At 37.1% G+C, this 16154-nt stretch overlaps 1 protein-coding gene across 1 annotated transcript; it reads right to left on the reverse strand.

The window, feature by feature from the left end:
- Positions 1 to 727: 727 nt before the first annotated feature.
- On the reverse strand, positions 728 to 15849 carry SRD5A1 (steroid 5 alpha-reductase 1). The gene is made up of 4 exons (XM_031552784.1): positions 15273 to 15849; positions 8223 to 8324; positions 6547 to 6697; positions 728 to 4200 (listed from the first exon to the last, which is right to left on the reverse strand). Exons 1-4 carry the CDS (start codon positions 15520 to 15522, stop codon positions 4134 to 4136), a joined length of 570 nt encoding a protein of 189 aa, XP_031408644.1. The 5' UTR covers positions 15523 to 15849; the 3' UTR covers positions 728 to 4133.
- Between the last annotated feature and the right edge of the window lie 305 nt (positions 15850 to 16154).

A 16154-nucleotide genomic window follows, 5' to 3' on the forward strand; every position in this document is an offset into this window, starting at 1 on the left:
CTTCTCATTGCAAAATAAAAAAACTGATAGCATTTAGCAGGATTGAACAACTGACAAAGCCCTCTACTGCTGACATGCTGCAGCTTGTCGTGGGATGAGTTCTTGTCTGCCTCGGTAGTCCACACATAGCAGAAACTCTGAACTAGAGGAGGAGACAGTCCTCACAGGTGCTACTGTGACTTGCAGTATTTGCTCTAGGCAGTGCTTACTGGGAACTGAGAGCTGTGGTGCAATAGGTAGCCAGTTAATCCACATCTGTGCGCTGCCCTGATAAAGCAACTCAAAAGAGTATTTAACTGGATTTCACATTTAACAGAAGTTAGATAATGCAGCTTATGTTTCAAGTTAGCACTGTATTAACACAGGCACCACATGACATTATTGCTTGATGGAAAATAAAACACAGTTTGTAATCTGCACTGTTACTTTTTTTTTTTTTTTAATCTCTTTTGGTATGTATATGAAATAAGAACATTCAGGAAAATTAGCAGGATTAATGCTGTGATACACAGACTTCATATTACCTACGGACTATCAGCTGCTGTGCATGCTCCAAAGCCCAGCTATCCTTTTCACACAGAGGGTGGTGACGCACTGCAACAGGTTGCCCAAGGAAGTTGTGGATGCCCCATTCCTGGAGGCATTCAAGGCCAGGCTGGATGTGGCTCTGGGCAGCCTGGTCTGGTGGTTGGTGACCCTGCACATAGCAGGGGGATTGAAACTAGATGATCATTGTGGTCCTTTTCAACCCAGGCCATTCTATGATTATGTACAATACAGGAGCAAATAAGATTACACTTTGCAAATTACTTGTCTACATTGAACAAGAAGTGAACGCTATTGTGGTGGCAATTCATCTAGTGTGAAGAATTAGGAAAGAAAGTACAACTACTTCACTTTTATGGACTTCTGCTAATAATCCTTTTAAAAGTAATTAATCAAGATTTGAAATGTCTCCCTTCCAAAATAATGTGCAACAGTTTCAGTTTAAGAAAACTGCTGAATGCAATCGACTTTTGCCCACAAGTACAATACAATTGTTTATTGCATAATTTTATTTTTAAAAACTTGCATAAACTCGTTTCATCAGGAGCAAATAGCTATTAAGAAAAGCTGAGAGCAGCAGGAATTTGGGTTTCTTTTCAGAGCCACCTTCATACCAGTGTAAGTCCTGGCTCCATCTGGCATCCAGTTCTTGCTCACCTGTAGTAAACTAGATTTGGGTGGTGGGAAGCACTATTATATGCAAGTATAGAACATCAGTTACATACTTTGTTTTATATAAGTTTATCTTGCATATCTTTATATAGAAATCTATTTTGTGATTTCTAAATGGGTGGGTTGTTTAAAATTTTGTTTTGTTTTTCTTTTGAATGTATATGGTCCAGTTCACATAGTAAAGTTGTTATTGAAATAACTGCTATTATAGTCCTCAAGATCTTATTTGGGATCATGAACTCACAGGTACAAAAGTCTTGGCCACCCTCCACAAGTTAGAAAAAGGACTGCTAACAGTAATCAAGCCAGATGCCACAAACTGTTTTTATGAGTAGAGATCTCTGGGAAAGATGTAGGTAATGTGAGTAGAGATGTCTGTTAGAGACTATGATAGCTATTTACTACCTCATAGAGAGCATACACATTTCCTCCTTCTGGAAACAGCAAACCAGAATTCATTTTTACACTGCATTTTCCTTCAAGAAAGACCTCTCAATATATTCTCTCACAGATAGATAAATTCTGGCAAAGATCCTGAAATGGGAGGAAAGTACAAATTAAGTATTACAAACAAAAAAGGAACAGCATTCAAATAAAAGGTCGAGAATTTATACAATCATTCTGGGCAATTTTCACTAGTGGTGGTCACCTGGCTGCATTGTGTAGTATGAACAAACTGCCTCAAATACAGTTCTGTACTTCAGTTGTGGCAGGTTACAGCAGTGTAATTAGAACATTAAAAAAAGCGCAGAAGATTGTTCTTTGTTTACATTTTATTTTTTAATATTCCAGTTAACCAGTAAGCACCTCAGAGGTATCTCAGATCTCCACTCTGCTACAGGAAAACCATAAATTAACACTTTAAATAAGCTAAACTTTTAATCAATATAAATATTTAGCAGCATAGAATCAGAAGGAAAATCGATGCATCAGTAGAAATTTCCTGTGAATTACAATAGAAGTCTACCACCTATAAATAGTTACACACCTCCTGAATCTTCACCTTTTCATTAGAGGGAGTGAACAAGGAGGGATTACAGATTAAATTGCTGTAGCCAAGTCATTTTTTACTGGTTGGTTGTTACTGTTTGTAAAAAAAGCATTAGTGCTTTTTTAACTAAACCCCAAAATACAAATATTAGTTCACTGTAAACCGCGCAAGTACTTAAACACTTAGATTAGATGTTGATGCATTTTGCTCTTCTGAAAGGGATACTGATAGCTGGAATGTTTAGATACCCATATTTAAGAACTGCCACAAGGATGCAATAGGGCTTACAAATACCTGGATATATAAGACACTAGCTTCAAAGGAATGGGTATTCCTAGATTCTCCCTCAGCTGAGCTTCCTGGATGTTGGAAGAAAGCATTATTGGTCATAATCATTATGAGGAGCAGCTGACAGTCTGATGGCTGAGCTGCTGGGCAAATTATCATTGCAACATGAATGACAGTTTTGCTCCCCTCCTTTCTCTGACTATTTCAGTCAATAATAATAGAATGTGCTACACTTCTTTATACCCTTGAATAAACCTGTAACGATAGCCAAGGCTTCAGTGCACTAATTACTGTGCCAAGGAGAGAAGGAAGAAACTACTGTTAAGCAAAAGTTTGGGTAGCAAAGCACTTTTTCACCATCTATTTCCTGGATATATTTAAAATGTATATACATCTAATCTAAAAAAAATTAAGGTAAAAGTTCTTCCCTTGTATTACCTTGATTTCTCTGGTAGTAGAATAATTCATACAAAATAATAATAATAATTTTGAGCTCTGAACAAAGCTTGATGGAATACTGGAAAACTCAGTGAAATTATATTACCAATTTGTCCTGAAGAAAGATTTCCCAAGTACATGTGCAGAGAGCTTTTTTTTTTCCCCTTAAGGTTTCTGCAGAAAAACTGACTTTCCTCCAATTCTAAAAAGTTACTGAATATCACAAATATGCAAAGGATACAAATATGTGCAAACTCAAGAGTATGCCTAAGATTCCATCATATCTTTGAAATACCACCAGAGTTCTTCAGAATAAAAATATAGCAGAGCAAGAACTAATATTGATAAAACAAGAAACAAGCTCTATAATTTTCCATTTTTTTTAAATATAAAATAATTTAGCTCACTATCAATAAGAAAAGGCTTTTTAAAATAACTATATAGTAAGCAAAATCTACAGAATATTAAAAAGAACCATTTATCCCTAATAAATAATGCCCTCTAAAATAATATTAAGCAGAAAACACATGTTTAGTATTATTTGAGATGGCTATGAAATTCCAGAGGTAGATGTTTAAAATCAATCTGTTATTTGGGAAAGGCACTGCTATAGCTATCAATGTAAGCAGCATTAAGTTTTATCTCTGTTTTGTTCACAGGAGTGCAGAGGAGACGAAGAACATCTCTCATCTCACAGTATCTGTATTCATTTAATGTCTTTGGTCTGCATCTGATCTCCTAGAAATGGAGGGCAAAGGGAAGAAAGAAAAAGAAAGGCGATCAAATCAATCCCACTGGTGTATGTGGGCAAGTAGAAAACTGATCACAGCAGCCAGACTGAACACTGAAGGTGACTGTGTCATAGCACAATCCTCAGATAAGAACACAAGAAAACTATAGGCTGAAAATGAAGCATCAGAAATCCTGTACAACAGTTTCCATGATATGAATTCAGATGTCTTGTCTTACGTCCTCATGGTGGTGATGTGCCACTGCAAAAGCACCTGTTCACCACGCCTGCTGAGTTTGGGGTTTTCATTACAAAGAAAAGCAGTAACTAACAGCACTGATACAAAGGCTTTGTCACAGTGATGAGAATATATTAGCTGGGTAACACTCATAAAGTGTTACTTGTTCCAAGAAGTAACCATTTAAAAATGCTGCTACCATCAGAACCTAATGGTATTTAAATAATAAACTAATACACAAATGGAATCACAATTTTTCTGTTCTTTGGGTAGTCTTCAAGTTTCTCAAGGTACCATCTGAAAAAAAAAAAAAGAAAAGAAAAGAAAGAAAAGTCCAAATCTGTTGAGTATTGCATCTTCAAAATACTTTCAATGAAATTAAGTAACTGCACAATGCATTCAATTTAATCAATATGTATTTTTGAATCCAAGCCAGAAAAAAATGTCTTTAGAACCTACTCTGGATAGAAAACTGCTATTTACCACACTCGCTTAAGGAAATCTGATTGTGAGGTACAACAAAACAAAGCTACCATTTCCAACAATGAGAAATCAAACAAGTAGGTGTGATGAGAGCAGCCAGGGAAGGAACAGCCTATTGTAATAAAATGTATATTGTAATGATTCCTATTTGTATTTTAGAAGCAGAGGAAAAAATAATATCCAAAGGATTTAGTCCAGTTTTATAATGATGGCATAAGCAAGCATGAGATAATTTACACATTGGATCAACACCTGGTTCTGGATAGAAAAACCCTCAATTCCAGTCAGAGCTCACATAGTCAAACAGTACAGTAGCTTTACTAGTTCCCTTCTACGACTATCAATATTTTCACATCCAGACAATTACCAAAAAAAAAAACACAAACCAAACAAAAAAAACAAAACAACAACAAAAAAAACCACCAACCAACCAACCAAAAAACCCACATTACACTAATAGATGCTATTACATCACTTTATGACAAACACGTTTACTCCTATTTTCAAGTACTACTTCTGCTTCTCTAATATAGAAAAAAGTTAAGTAATCTGGGCTCCTCAAAGTTGCAAGTGTTCACATTAACAGAAATTAACTGAAAGACTGAACTTGGAATAAGCAGGGAACAAAACTCTCACGATAATGCACAACTTGATTTTGATGTTGTTGCTGGCTTACAGTTTCAACACCAAATAAGTGCACATTGCCTGTTTGCCTAGTGACACACAAGAGGAAGTTCTGTGACTTCTATAGAAAGCATGCATTGCATGATTACCTGCAGTTGTGCGACATCAGAAATACTCTATTATATCATATATATTACTTTTCAGTAATTTATTCCAAGTTTGTAAAATTGAAACTTGCTTAGATTTGCTATTTTTGCTTTTGCTTTTTCCTCCCCTTCACTCCTTTTATTAAAAAACAAAAACAAACCATTGATTCTCTTAATGCAAATTAATTCCTTTAACAACCCTTAGGGTTTTTCATAACACTCTAATTACAAAAACATGAAAGAGTTTTACCAAGGCTAAAGATACACAGAAACAAACCATGGAATTTGAGTCCAAAGAACATAATACATGAGGAAAGATTGAAGAACCTGACTGGTTCTTTCCTCACCACTTGGGCTGCTGAGGAAGAGGACACAGGGTTATTTGTGCATACAGGTACTGAAACAGGAGACCTAAGATAATGGAGCAAAAAAAATCACAAAGAAAATGCAATTCCTTGCAGCTGGGATGAAATGGCCTCATGCCAGACTACAGATTAGAGACTAACTAGTTAGGTACCAGCTCTGCACAAAAGGGGAGGGACATTCTGGTGGACAGGTTGAACATCAAGTTCTACCAGTTGAACATGATGGATCCTTGCAGTGACAATAGCTAGCTGCATACTGAAGTGCTTTAACATGTATAGAGCCCCTAGTTAAGGCAAGTGCTTATTCACCGCTATTCAGCAGTCAAACTGTATCTAGATTACCGCATCCAATTTTGGGCTTTCAGTATGCCCAAAAACTCAGGAAGAGTTCAGCAGATAGCCATCTAGACAGCTGTGTAGCTGGAACATTCAATACACAAGGAAGGGTTGAATTAACTAGATTTGCTCAACTTGGAGAAAAGAAGATTAAGTGGGGCATTTAATTGCAGTCACCCACTATCCACAAAGATATTAGAGAGAGCCATATTCCTCTTGGAGGTGTGCAGAAAATGGTCAAGAGATAAAAGTTGCACCACAGAAAATTCCAGCCAGACATAAGGAAAAAGAATTATTCCCTATGTGAATGGCAAAGCACTCAAAAAAGGTATTTTTCCTCAGAGGTGCTGGAATCTTTGTCCTCAGAGGGACTCTGAACTCAAATGTATGAAGCCCTGGGCAACCTGGTATATCAGTGAGGTTATGAGCAGGTCAGAGTAGGTCTTCACAGGTCCAAAACGAACCACATTCATTTAATGAATAGCCTGACCACCTTATTGTATGTTGTGCGCTTATGCTTAACTACCCTACTGAAATCTTGTCGTGTTTAATACTGCTCAGAGTATTCTCTCATTTTCCACAGCAGTAACAGCTTTTCACTAGACTTGTTCTGCAACATCTCTGTGGTATAATTTGTGAAATGGAAATGAAGTGTGGAACAGCAGAAATTATAAGAAACAAACACTTACTGGTGGTGTTGCTTTGCCCTTGAACCCAAAATGAAAAGAGTACACAGTGCAAATGCAAGGCTTTCAATAGTGCAGCAGGCAAGAGAAAATCCAAACCATTCCAGGATCTCTCCAAAGAAGTTGGCTCCGCTGACATATTCAAACATTCCTCCTAAAGGCAAAAAGGGCAGGATTTAAAAGCACATTAATCAAGGAGATCTTTGATAGTACTCTTATTGCAAATCTAAGACCACTCATATCATCAGTGTCTCTTCATATATTTTTTAAAGCAGTAGAAACAGTGTCTTGCAGTTCAGGCTGTACTATGTAGGATTGTTTCGGTCTTAATTCTTATCTAGCTCCATTTATCCTTTAGAAATCAGAAGAAAAAAAAGCCAATATACTTAGTAACAGAAGTGATTTCATGCTTCCTTAAATCAGTAACATCAAGCTGGCACCGACTATGAACTGAACTTTTTTTTTTCAATAAACAAAAAATTAAAAAAGTAATCCCTTTTAAATAGTATCATAAAATATCCCTATGCTTCTTTAGCATACAATACTTCAATAAATCGGAGAAATGATGCATCTCAGGTAAATTATGAAAAATATTATTCAAAATTCAAGTTGCAAATTTAGCCTCTAGCTTAAGATGTGTTGCCCTTTTGTTCTTGCATCCTGTCAGACTTAAAGATCTTAACTACAAGTACTTCAACACTGACCCTCACAAAATAAAACTATCAGTTTGTGTTAGGTATATTTTACAGCCGATTTGGCATAAACAGTCAGTACTCACCCGATGGGAGACTTATAAAGTAAGAACTTTCACCCTAATTCCAAAGTTAGCATACAAACTGACATCACAGTAAGCACCGTGCCAATGGGACCAAACAAACAAATATTTGCCAACTGTAGTAAAGGACATGTTTTGACCTTGCTTTAATTACTTTGCTTTTGTCACAAAACAAAAGCAGAATTCCAGCGCTTAATTTGGATAAGTAATATCAAAAAAAACAACTTCTCTTGATCAAGCAGCAAAGAACATCTTATTTCCTCCTGAACATTTCACAGCACGGTAGTATTCATTTGCAGTAGATGCAAATCCAAGTGCCCATGTAAAGATAAAATTATCTTCTTGGTGGAAAAAATAATATGAACTCTAAGAAACCATTTCCTAAGGTAGACAAACTGCTATTATAAGTTTCTTCTCAAATCATAACTTATTACCTCTAAAAAGATAATACCAAGCTTTAGAAGGTCACATATACAGATTGGAATATCTATTTATGTTAGAAGACTCTTCTTAAGGTCACCAAGTGCAACTCCATCGTGTTCAAGCAGGGTCAACTACAGCTGTAAGCCCAGAAAAATGTCCAGGCAGGTTTTCAGTATCTCCAAAGAAGGAAACTGCAGAGTCTCTCTGGGCAATCTGCTGTATATTCTTTGACCACCCTTACACTTAAAAATAAATAGAATTGTGTGTTCATATAGGATTTCATGTGTTTTCATCTGCGTCTGTTGCCTTTTTGCCTGTCAGCAGGCACCACTAAAAAGAACCCGGCTTCTTTATCTTCACTGCCTCTCATCAGGTATTTACATCTGTTGTAAGATCATAATAAGTATTTTCTTTTCCAGGTTGAACAGTCCGGGAACTCCTCCTGAAAAATGCTTTGTCTGCTATATAGATTATTTATTACCTCTTGGTATCTTGTAACCAGTTTCTCCAGGTTTTCTCAGATTTCTAAGGATATGATCAGAATGAATATTGATTGCCATGCCGATCAGCCACCCCATGAAACCTGAAAAGAAATATTCAAAATATTAGTCGATAGTACACTGAGTGAAAATAATCAGAAAAGAAAGTAACAGATAAAATATTAGGCATGTTATCTCAAAGCAGTCATAATATAGTAATGTAAAGGACTATAAGCATTCTAGTGACTCTATGGACAATCCCAGTTTCATAATGAGCTCTTGGGTAAATAAGGCTTGTAGTAATCAACCAGTCTCTTGACAGAAACACTATTTTGAGTATAAAGTGTTGTTCTCAGGTTGATAGACAAATATAAGCACATATTTATGCATGCATACACATATGTATTATGTATATCTTCTAACTTCAGTATAGAAAACCAAACACATCAAGATTTTAAACAACGTGGAAAAATGGTCATTCTCATTCCTAGTAAAATGACACACCTCAGACTTCTTTTTAAATGGCAATGTGCCAAAGTTCCTGCAGCAGACTGTTTTGTAATTATTAGGAATGAAAAAATACAGTAGATTCTGATGCAAGACTAACAAAGATAACATCATCATGCTCCTAGAAGTTAAGGGTAGGAACTTACTAAACCTAGTCTTGTTGAGCATTAACAAACTCTGAGCCTGAAATTATTCACCAAATAAAATGAAAGGAGGAAAAGGGACGAAAAGGGACGAAAAGGGACCATGTAGTTTAAGATTATGGAAGAATTTCTGCCACAATTTCTCAAATTCAGTACCAGGTTGTAATAGATTTATCTCTGCAATCTAAACCAGAAATTTATTCTAAGATAACTGCAACAGAGAATGAATACTAAGACCCAATTTGCATAAAACTGTGGGCAGTTTCAGGCATCACAATATAGGAAGTACATATAGCTATTAGAGAGCATCCAAAGGAGGGCTACAGAGATGTGTGTGAGGATCAGCTGCGATCCCTTGCTTTGGTGTTGTTTTTCTTTTGTTTTGTTGGTTTTTTTTTTTACTAGGCCAGAGAAGAGGAGGCTGAGGGAAGGCCTCATGGAGGCCTACAGCTTCCCTGGGTTCTTCACCAGAAAGTGGTTGAGCACTGGAATGAGCTCACTGGGGCACTAGGCACAGCCCCATGCTGCTGGAGTTCAAAAACTATTTATTAGGCAGTGCTCTCAGACACAGGTTTTGGCTTTTAGATGGTCCTTTGTAGAACAAGTTGGACTCAAAGCTTGTTGTGTGGCCCCCCTTCCAAATCAGGATATTCTGTGACTTATTGTGAAGGTGAAATAAAGAGCTAAGAGAAGCAGACAAAGGAGCAACACTCTCTACAAATTTGTTAATTCTACAACTGAATACTGCTCACATTTAAAGATCCACAGAACAAAGATAACTGATTTCAGAGTAGTTTGTTGCTTTAGTTGTGATCTAGCTTCTACAAGACAGAAAAACAGGAAAAAGCATGCTTACGCTAGCACTTAATTGGGATTTTTTTTTCCCCCATATTTGACTTGCCATGAGTGTGTGTATGGTAATACTAGCAAAAGGGATAAAGATGGTTGGTGTACAGTAAAGAAATGCATTAACCTAATTACAAGGTAACATTAAACAGCTCTGAGTCATTTGGGAGTTTTACTATCTCAACAGAAACTAACTGAAACTAACTGAGGAGTCTAACAGGCTTGTCATTAAGAAAAAGAAAACCATGCACAACATCTTACATTAGTCAAGGCGTAAAACAGCAGGAAAAAAAATTTATTTTTTCTTTTTAAGTTGTTAGTGTGTCAATCTTATCAATGTATCTGGTCTGATCAGATAATCCCCACAAACCTCAAAGGCCTCCATGAGGGCAAACACTTGCCTTCAGATGCTTCACACAGCTGTTGGAATTCATTTTGCAAGATCAAAGACCATTTGTTTGTGCTTGCTTTATGCACATGCCATTCATTAAAAGATCCGCCAACATTTTAACTCAATGACAACAATAATTAACAGGCTGCTATCACTGCAGCTACTGGGGAACAGAAGCTGTTGGCAGCTTTCTCAGGAATACACTATTTCTACGAAGTTTCATTTGTAACCACAAATTAAGCTGTAAACCTTTTGAAAGCCAGCTTGAAACAAGCATCCCTTAACATTGTTTGAAATACGTGCAAAGTGAGATGTATCCTATCCCAGTTCTAACTTAACAGCAGGCCTATGAAGTCCAGTGAGAACAGTTCTGGGAAGCTCTCCATTTATGTCTGGCAGCATGCTGCTTTGAAGGGAAACACGTACAGTCAGACCAGATCTTTCTATACAGTATCTAAACAAAGTTCTGGGAAAGTTACATTCTAATCATTTTAGCCATAACATAATGGACTTCATATTAACCACAAAGAGATTGCCTCTCTTCCAGCCTAAGCTGTAAGCAGGCACCAATCAACTTGTCTTTATTGACTGAAAATACAGAACCATTCCTCCTGTTACCTTGTGGAGCACAGTTGCCAGTAACAGAAATGAATTCCTCCATGCAGAAAAAATTGCACCCATTGACATTCATCTGCACTTGCTAAATGTTCCTGGAGACCAAACAGTGATGCATTCACAGAGTGAGAGGTGGGTGGTGCATTTCAGCAGGGGTGATAACAGGTTATCTCTGCTGGGGTAGATTGTCATAAGCATGGCATGCAGGCTCTTGTTCACCACTGGCAAAAAAAATGCACAGCTAATGGTGGTGACTGGGTTAAAAAACACTGTTTCGTAGCTGAGAATTTGTTCGATTCTCTTTCAATACACAGAAACCCAGTAGAATCTCTGTTAGCTGTTTGATTGTCAGCTTTTTTTTCCATTGTTGGTGATGTTTACCAAAGGGACCTAGCTGCCTCCTTTCATGTGAATTAAGAAGGATCCGACTGCTCTACAGAGAAACAAAGTTGCTGTGTGAAAGCCCTTTCCATATTTATGTTGGTAAGTTTAAAATGTTGCTTGATTGGCTTGTTACAGGCTGCTTACACTACAAGCAGAATGTAGACCAGAAACAAGCACATCTCTTACTCATAGTACAGAGCAAGAAGTTTTCATTAGTAATCAAGCTGTGTAAATGCTATACATCTTATACTAAAATTTATCATAACCCTTTCAACCATAAATTCAATATAATTACTTGATAGAATAGATGCCAATATATTAGATCAACACGAATTCACAGTCGAATTCAAATATCAAGATTCAAAAGTACAGAGCAACTCAAATGTTTTTAGGAAAGCATATCATTTGAATGTCTTTTCTTTCAAAAATAAATCTCTATCCAGACAGAGGGTATTGAACTCTTACTATATTCAAGTATAAAAAAAATGTTTGCTTCTCTTGCACTAGTGGCTGTGTACCAACTTGATAATTGCCAGAAAAGGAAAGGAAAATATACCTTGAAAAATAAGGGATGTTATTTGTACTATCAGATATGTGCATCATTATTTCTATCTATACAGTAATTTGAAATCAATTTTCTTGAATAGCGCACAAATTAATTCCACTCAAGTGTAAAAGTAAAAGTAAAATATTTCTACTAATACAATCCAGTATTAACACAAGAAAAAAACTCTATACTGAAAGTTATAATCAGTTCCATGCTGATTCTAAATTCTAAAATTGAAGATCCTTTAATTTTTCTGAAATGCAACTACAGTTCTGAGAATGCTGCCTTTTGGCAGCACTGTACTTCACTGTCCGTACTCTCATGTCCTCATCATGGCTGACTCTTGAGACTCCACTCTACAAAATTAAGAGTTGGGCCATGATCTGCATGACTTAGCTTCTGCCCAAGGTAAGTCTTGATAGGTAAACAGGAAGGAGTCTGTGTACATCGGTAGGTTCTCAGATCTACAGGATGCACCATGAGATACAGATGACCTCTCAAGACACATGACGCAGGAATTGGAGTTGGACTTTATGAGTCTTATAGGTCCCTTTCAACTCAGGATACTCTATGATTCAAAAGGATTTTTTCATGCATCAGTATTAAACCTGGAAATTAAAGCTTCATGTAATACTAAAACACTTGCATAAGAAGGACAGTTTCCTGTTTACTACGTGTTCATTGCTCTTGTTTTCCCAATCACCCCTGCCCACATAGGATCTGTCTTCCAAAAAATGTACTCGTGCTCTGCAGGCTATTTCAGAGTGACAGCATGGTAAGTGCCTTCTGACTCACCTCTCCATTCCAGGCTTCAAGAATACATAAAGCAAGTTGCTGTATAGACACAACACCTAGGTCAACTTCCATGGACCCAGATAATGGCATTGCCCATGCTCTTTCCATGGCTACTCTGTGTACAGAGCAGAGTTGGAACGTGTTGCCTGACTGACAGAGTTAGTTGTCAACAGGAGAAAGCAATTGAATGGGGATTCAAAATAATTAGAACAGCATAAGGTATAACGCAAGAGTTTGATGAAGCTAAAGCAAGGCAAGAAAGGAAGAACTTACTGACTGCAAGTACACACAACTTAAGAAAGAACACTGGTATAAAAGGGGATAACAGTCTGCAGATGACTGATTACATGTGCAGGTGAATAGGACCCTGTTAATAGCATCAACCACTTCAAGGTGCCATGAGTACTCCTGCTTTTCACAAGTTCTTTATTGGCATGAGATATATGCTTAAGGATCACAATGTTGTTCCCACATTGCTCTGGATCTCAATGGTTTTATCAAGTGTTGTACTGCATTTGAAGAAGAACATTCCAGTTTTCTTTCAAAACAGACTAGTTCCCTGCTCTGAACAAAGCCAACACAGCTCACAGAAATCAGAAGTCACAGAAACATGGGAACTGCATTAAAAACTATGAAACTGCTCCAAACCAATGAACTCTTAAACAGCTGCAAACAGAAACTCAGTAAGGATGCACAAATAGAAAACACATCAGTTCCCTGCAAACTTCCACTACTGTGGTTAATTAGCCTCACCTTTCCTAATTTGTCTTCACAGCAAATATATCTCATTTCAGCTTTCAGTTACAGAACTTAGTTGGTCTTGCTGCATACTGACACACAGCCATTTTTGATCCTCATATAACTTCATATAAGATCTACTGAGGGATAGCAGTACAATGAAACGCAAATGTATATAAAAAATACCCACTTTTCTCTCATCCTTCCCCTTTTCAGGGTAACCTTCAAAAGCAATATTTTTGACTTAAAAGGTGTTCTTATAGTCATTAAAGCAACACTTCTTATGACTAGCAGTACAGGAAATACATATAAAAATATATTCTAAACTAGTACTACTTGCAAACAAAATTCGTACATGGAAATGTTCACAACTGAAGGCAGCTGAACCTAAATATTTCTATTTATTAACTTGTACCTTTCAGAAATCTTTGAAAAAAGAGCATTCAAAAAAGCAAAAACAAAAACAAAATGAAAAAACAAATAAGGAAGATCAAGCAAGGCTTATCACATAGCATTTTAAAAGATCTTGCAGTAAGAAGGCATTAATTTATGCCTCATGACTCATGTTTACAGCACTGCATTGAGATCATCTTTTGATTAAGGTACTGGATTAGAATACCGGAAGCTGAAGTTTTATACTCTGTATTGGACTTGTCTTTAATGGTTTTGATCAGCTGATCTTTTGATTTTTGTTGTTGTTGTTGTTGTTGTTGTTGTTGGAACCAAATGTAAGGAGATTGAAGTTTCAAAAGTACTGAGTTACAGATACACCCATCTAGCTGCCTACCTCCCACTGAAGTTATTCCCTTGTACCTCACATTCTCCATTTTTAGAGCACATACAGTACTTCTTCCTAATCTTCACAAGATGAAGAAATTTAAATAGATTAATCTCAGTCATTACAGCATTTAGCACAGTGATCCTCTGTTGTCATCCACAATAACACTGCAGTAAAGGCCAAACTTCCTTATTCTTGCTGTACAAGGCATGAGAAATCTGTGAGAAACACTCTGACTCTAAAAAAGAAAATATTCTGGCTTATCTTCAGACCATAGAGACCCTTCTTTAAAGACTATCTTGGAAAATGGTTTTATTTTTGACAGTAGGTAAAAGTAGATGCTTAGGAAACAAAAAATAAGGCAATGACTACTGCACACAAACATAGAATCACAGAATGGCTTGGGTTGGAAGGGACCTCAAGGGTCACCAAGCTCCAACCCACCTGCCTTAGACAGAGCCACCAACCTCCACATGGAATACTAGACCAGGCTGCCCAGGGCCCCATCCAACCTGACCTTTAAAACCTCCAGGGAAGGGGCATCCACAACCTCTCTGGACAGCCTGTTCCAGCACCTCACCACTCTCTTGGTAAAAAACTTCCCCTCAATATCCAGCCCACATAAAACCATTTCCCCTTGTCCTGCCATTATCTACCTTTGTAAAGAGTTGACTCCCCTCCTACTTGTAGGCTCCCTTTAGGAACTGGAAGGCTGCAATGAAGTCATCTTACTCTTTTAATTACATGCTTGACTCCAAGAGTAACTATAACTTAACCTCCCCATAGGGCTGAATGATCAACCCCATCAACTTATCCTTGTGGGGCAGTTTTGCTCTTTGACAAAGTACATCAGTAATATGACAGAGTCTTTTGACATTAAAATGCTGCTATTCATCAACTGCCATAACTCCATAAATTTGCTTTTTTTGACCACGTACAAACCTTCAATATCTGTGACATCAAGAAAAAAGGAAATTTAGTTTAATCAGTATGTTACGTGGAAAATCTCTGATTTGTTCTAAACCCATAAGCACCATCCACTTTGGTGTCAAAGAACAACGTAAGCTCACCTAGTGCTGACATCGGAGAAAAAATTCTCAGTTCACAGCTATTAAAAAAAAAAAGATTAAAAAGCTTCCAGCTATACTACAGCAAACAAGATAACTAAGCTTATTTAGAATGCTGTGAGAAAAATTCTAAAATGTGATTGAAGATATTTTAATATTAGCTTTAAAAAAAAACACAAAAACCTGTGAAGATAAAGGGAAATTTCTACTGCTAATGTTCTCATAGGATATTTTAACTTACCTGCAATGAAACAAGGACGTTTTAACCAATCTGAAGGGTACTCTGCATAGGTGCTTAAGCTTCGGCCTTGCAGGTATCCATTGTATATACAGAAGAGAAGTGCTAGTAGGAAGGTGAAAAACGGTGTCGGCTTTCCTTGCCGGATCAGAAAAGGAAATATGAGTGCCCTATAATGAACAAGGAAAGAAAATCTGTTGCATAAATAAATATAAAGGATGCTTTCAGTGGCCAGACTTGCAGGATAAACCATATCCTGCTTGCCAAATTCTCAGCAGTCTTTGATCTCAGTTCAGATGGAAAGTTACACTTGCTTTAGCACCTAAATATTTGTTGTTTAACAAGAGTTAAGAGACTGGTCCTCCCCTGATTGCTTACAGCAGAAATTTAGAGGTTTGTATCCAAAGCAATAACTGATTGGAGTGGTAAAGACAACTGATGTTAAACACAACATAATGTTCTCCTGCTTTATTCCTCACCCTTAAGTGGCATAATCAAGCATTCTGAAATGAACCCGGCCTCATAAACCCTACACACAAAGCCTATCACGATTTTCAGGTGACAACATCAACGTGAAAGGCATTGTGGTAGATGATAATACTTTACCTAACCAAGATACCTCGCAACAAACAGCTCTGTCATCCTTATCTGTACGGAATAAGGCACCATACAGTGAGTAAGATACTAAGAAAATGGACAAGTGCATTAGAAACTGCTGAGCTGAAACACCAGAACAAATCAAAACAATAATTATAGCTAGACTAGACAACACACCAACAAGCATCGGGGCACACCTGTGTACTTTTACACATTGTAGGCACTTCTGCAGGGAAGCCAGAGCACAGGACAACCGGTGAATCACCTGCTTAGCTTCTCAGGTTATAC

This window comes from Meleagris gallopavo, chromosome 3 (assembly GCF_000146605.3).
Source record: "Meleagris gallopavo isolate NT-WF06-2002-E0010 breed Aviagen turkey brand Nicholas breeding stock chromosome 3, Turkey_5.1, whole genome shotgun sequence".
NCBI classification, from domain to species: domain Eukaryota; kingdom Metazoa; phylum Chordata; class Aves; order Galliformes; family Phasianidae; genus Meleagris; species Meleagris gallopavo.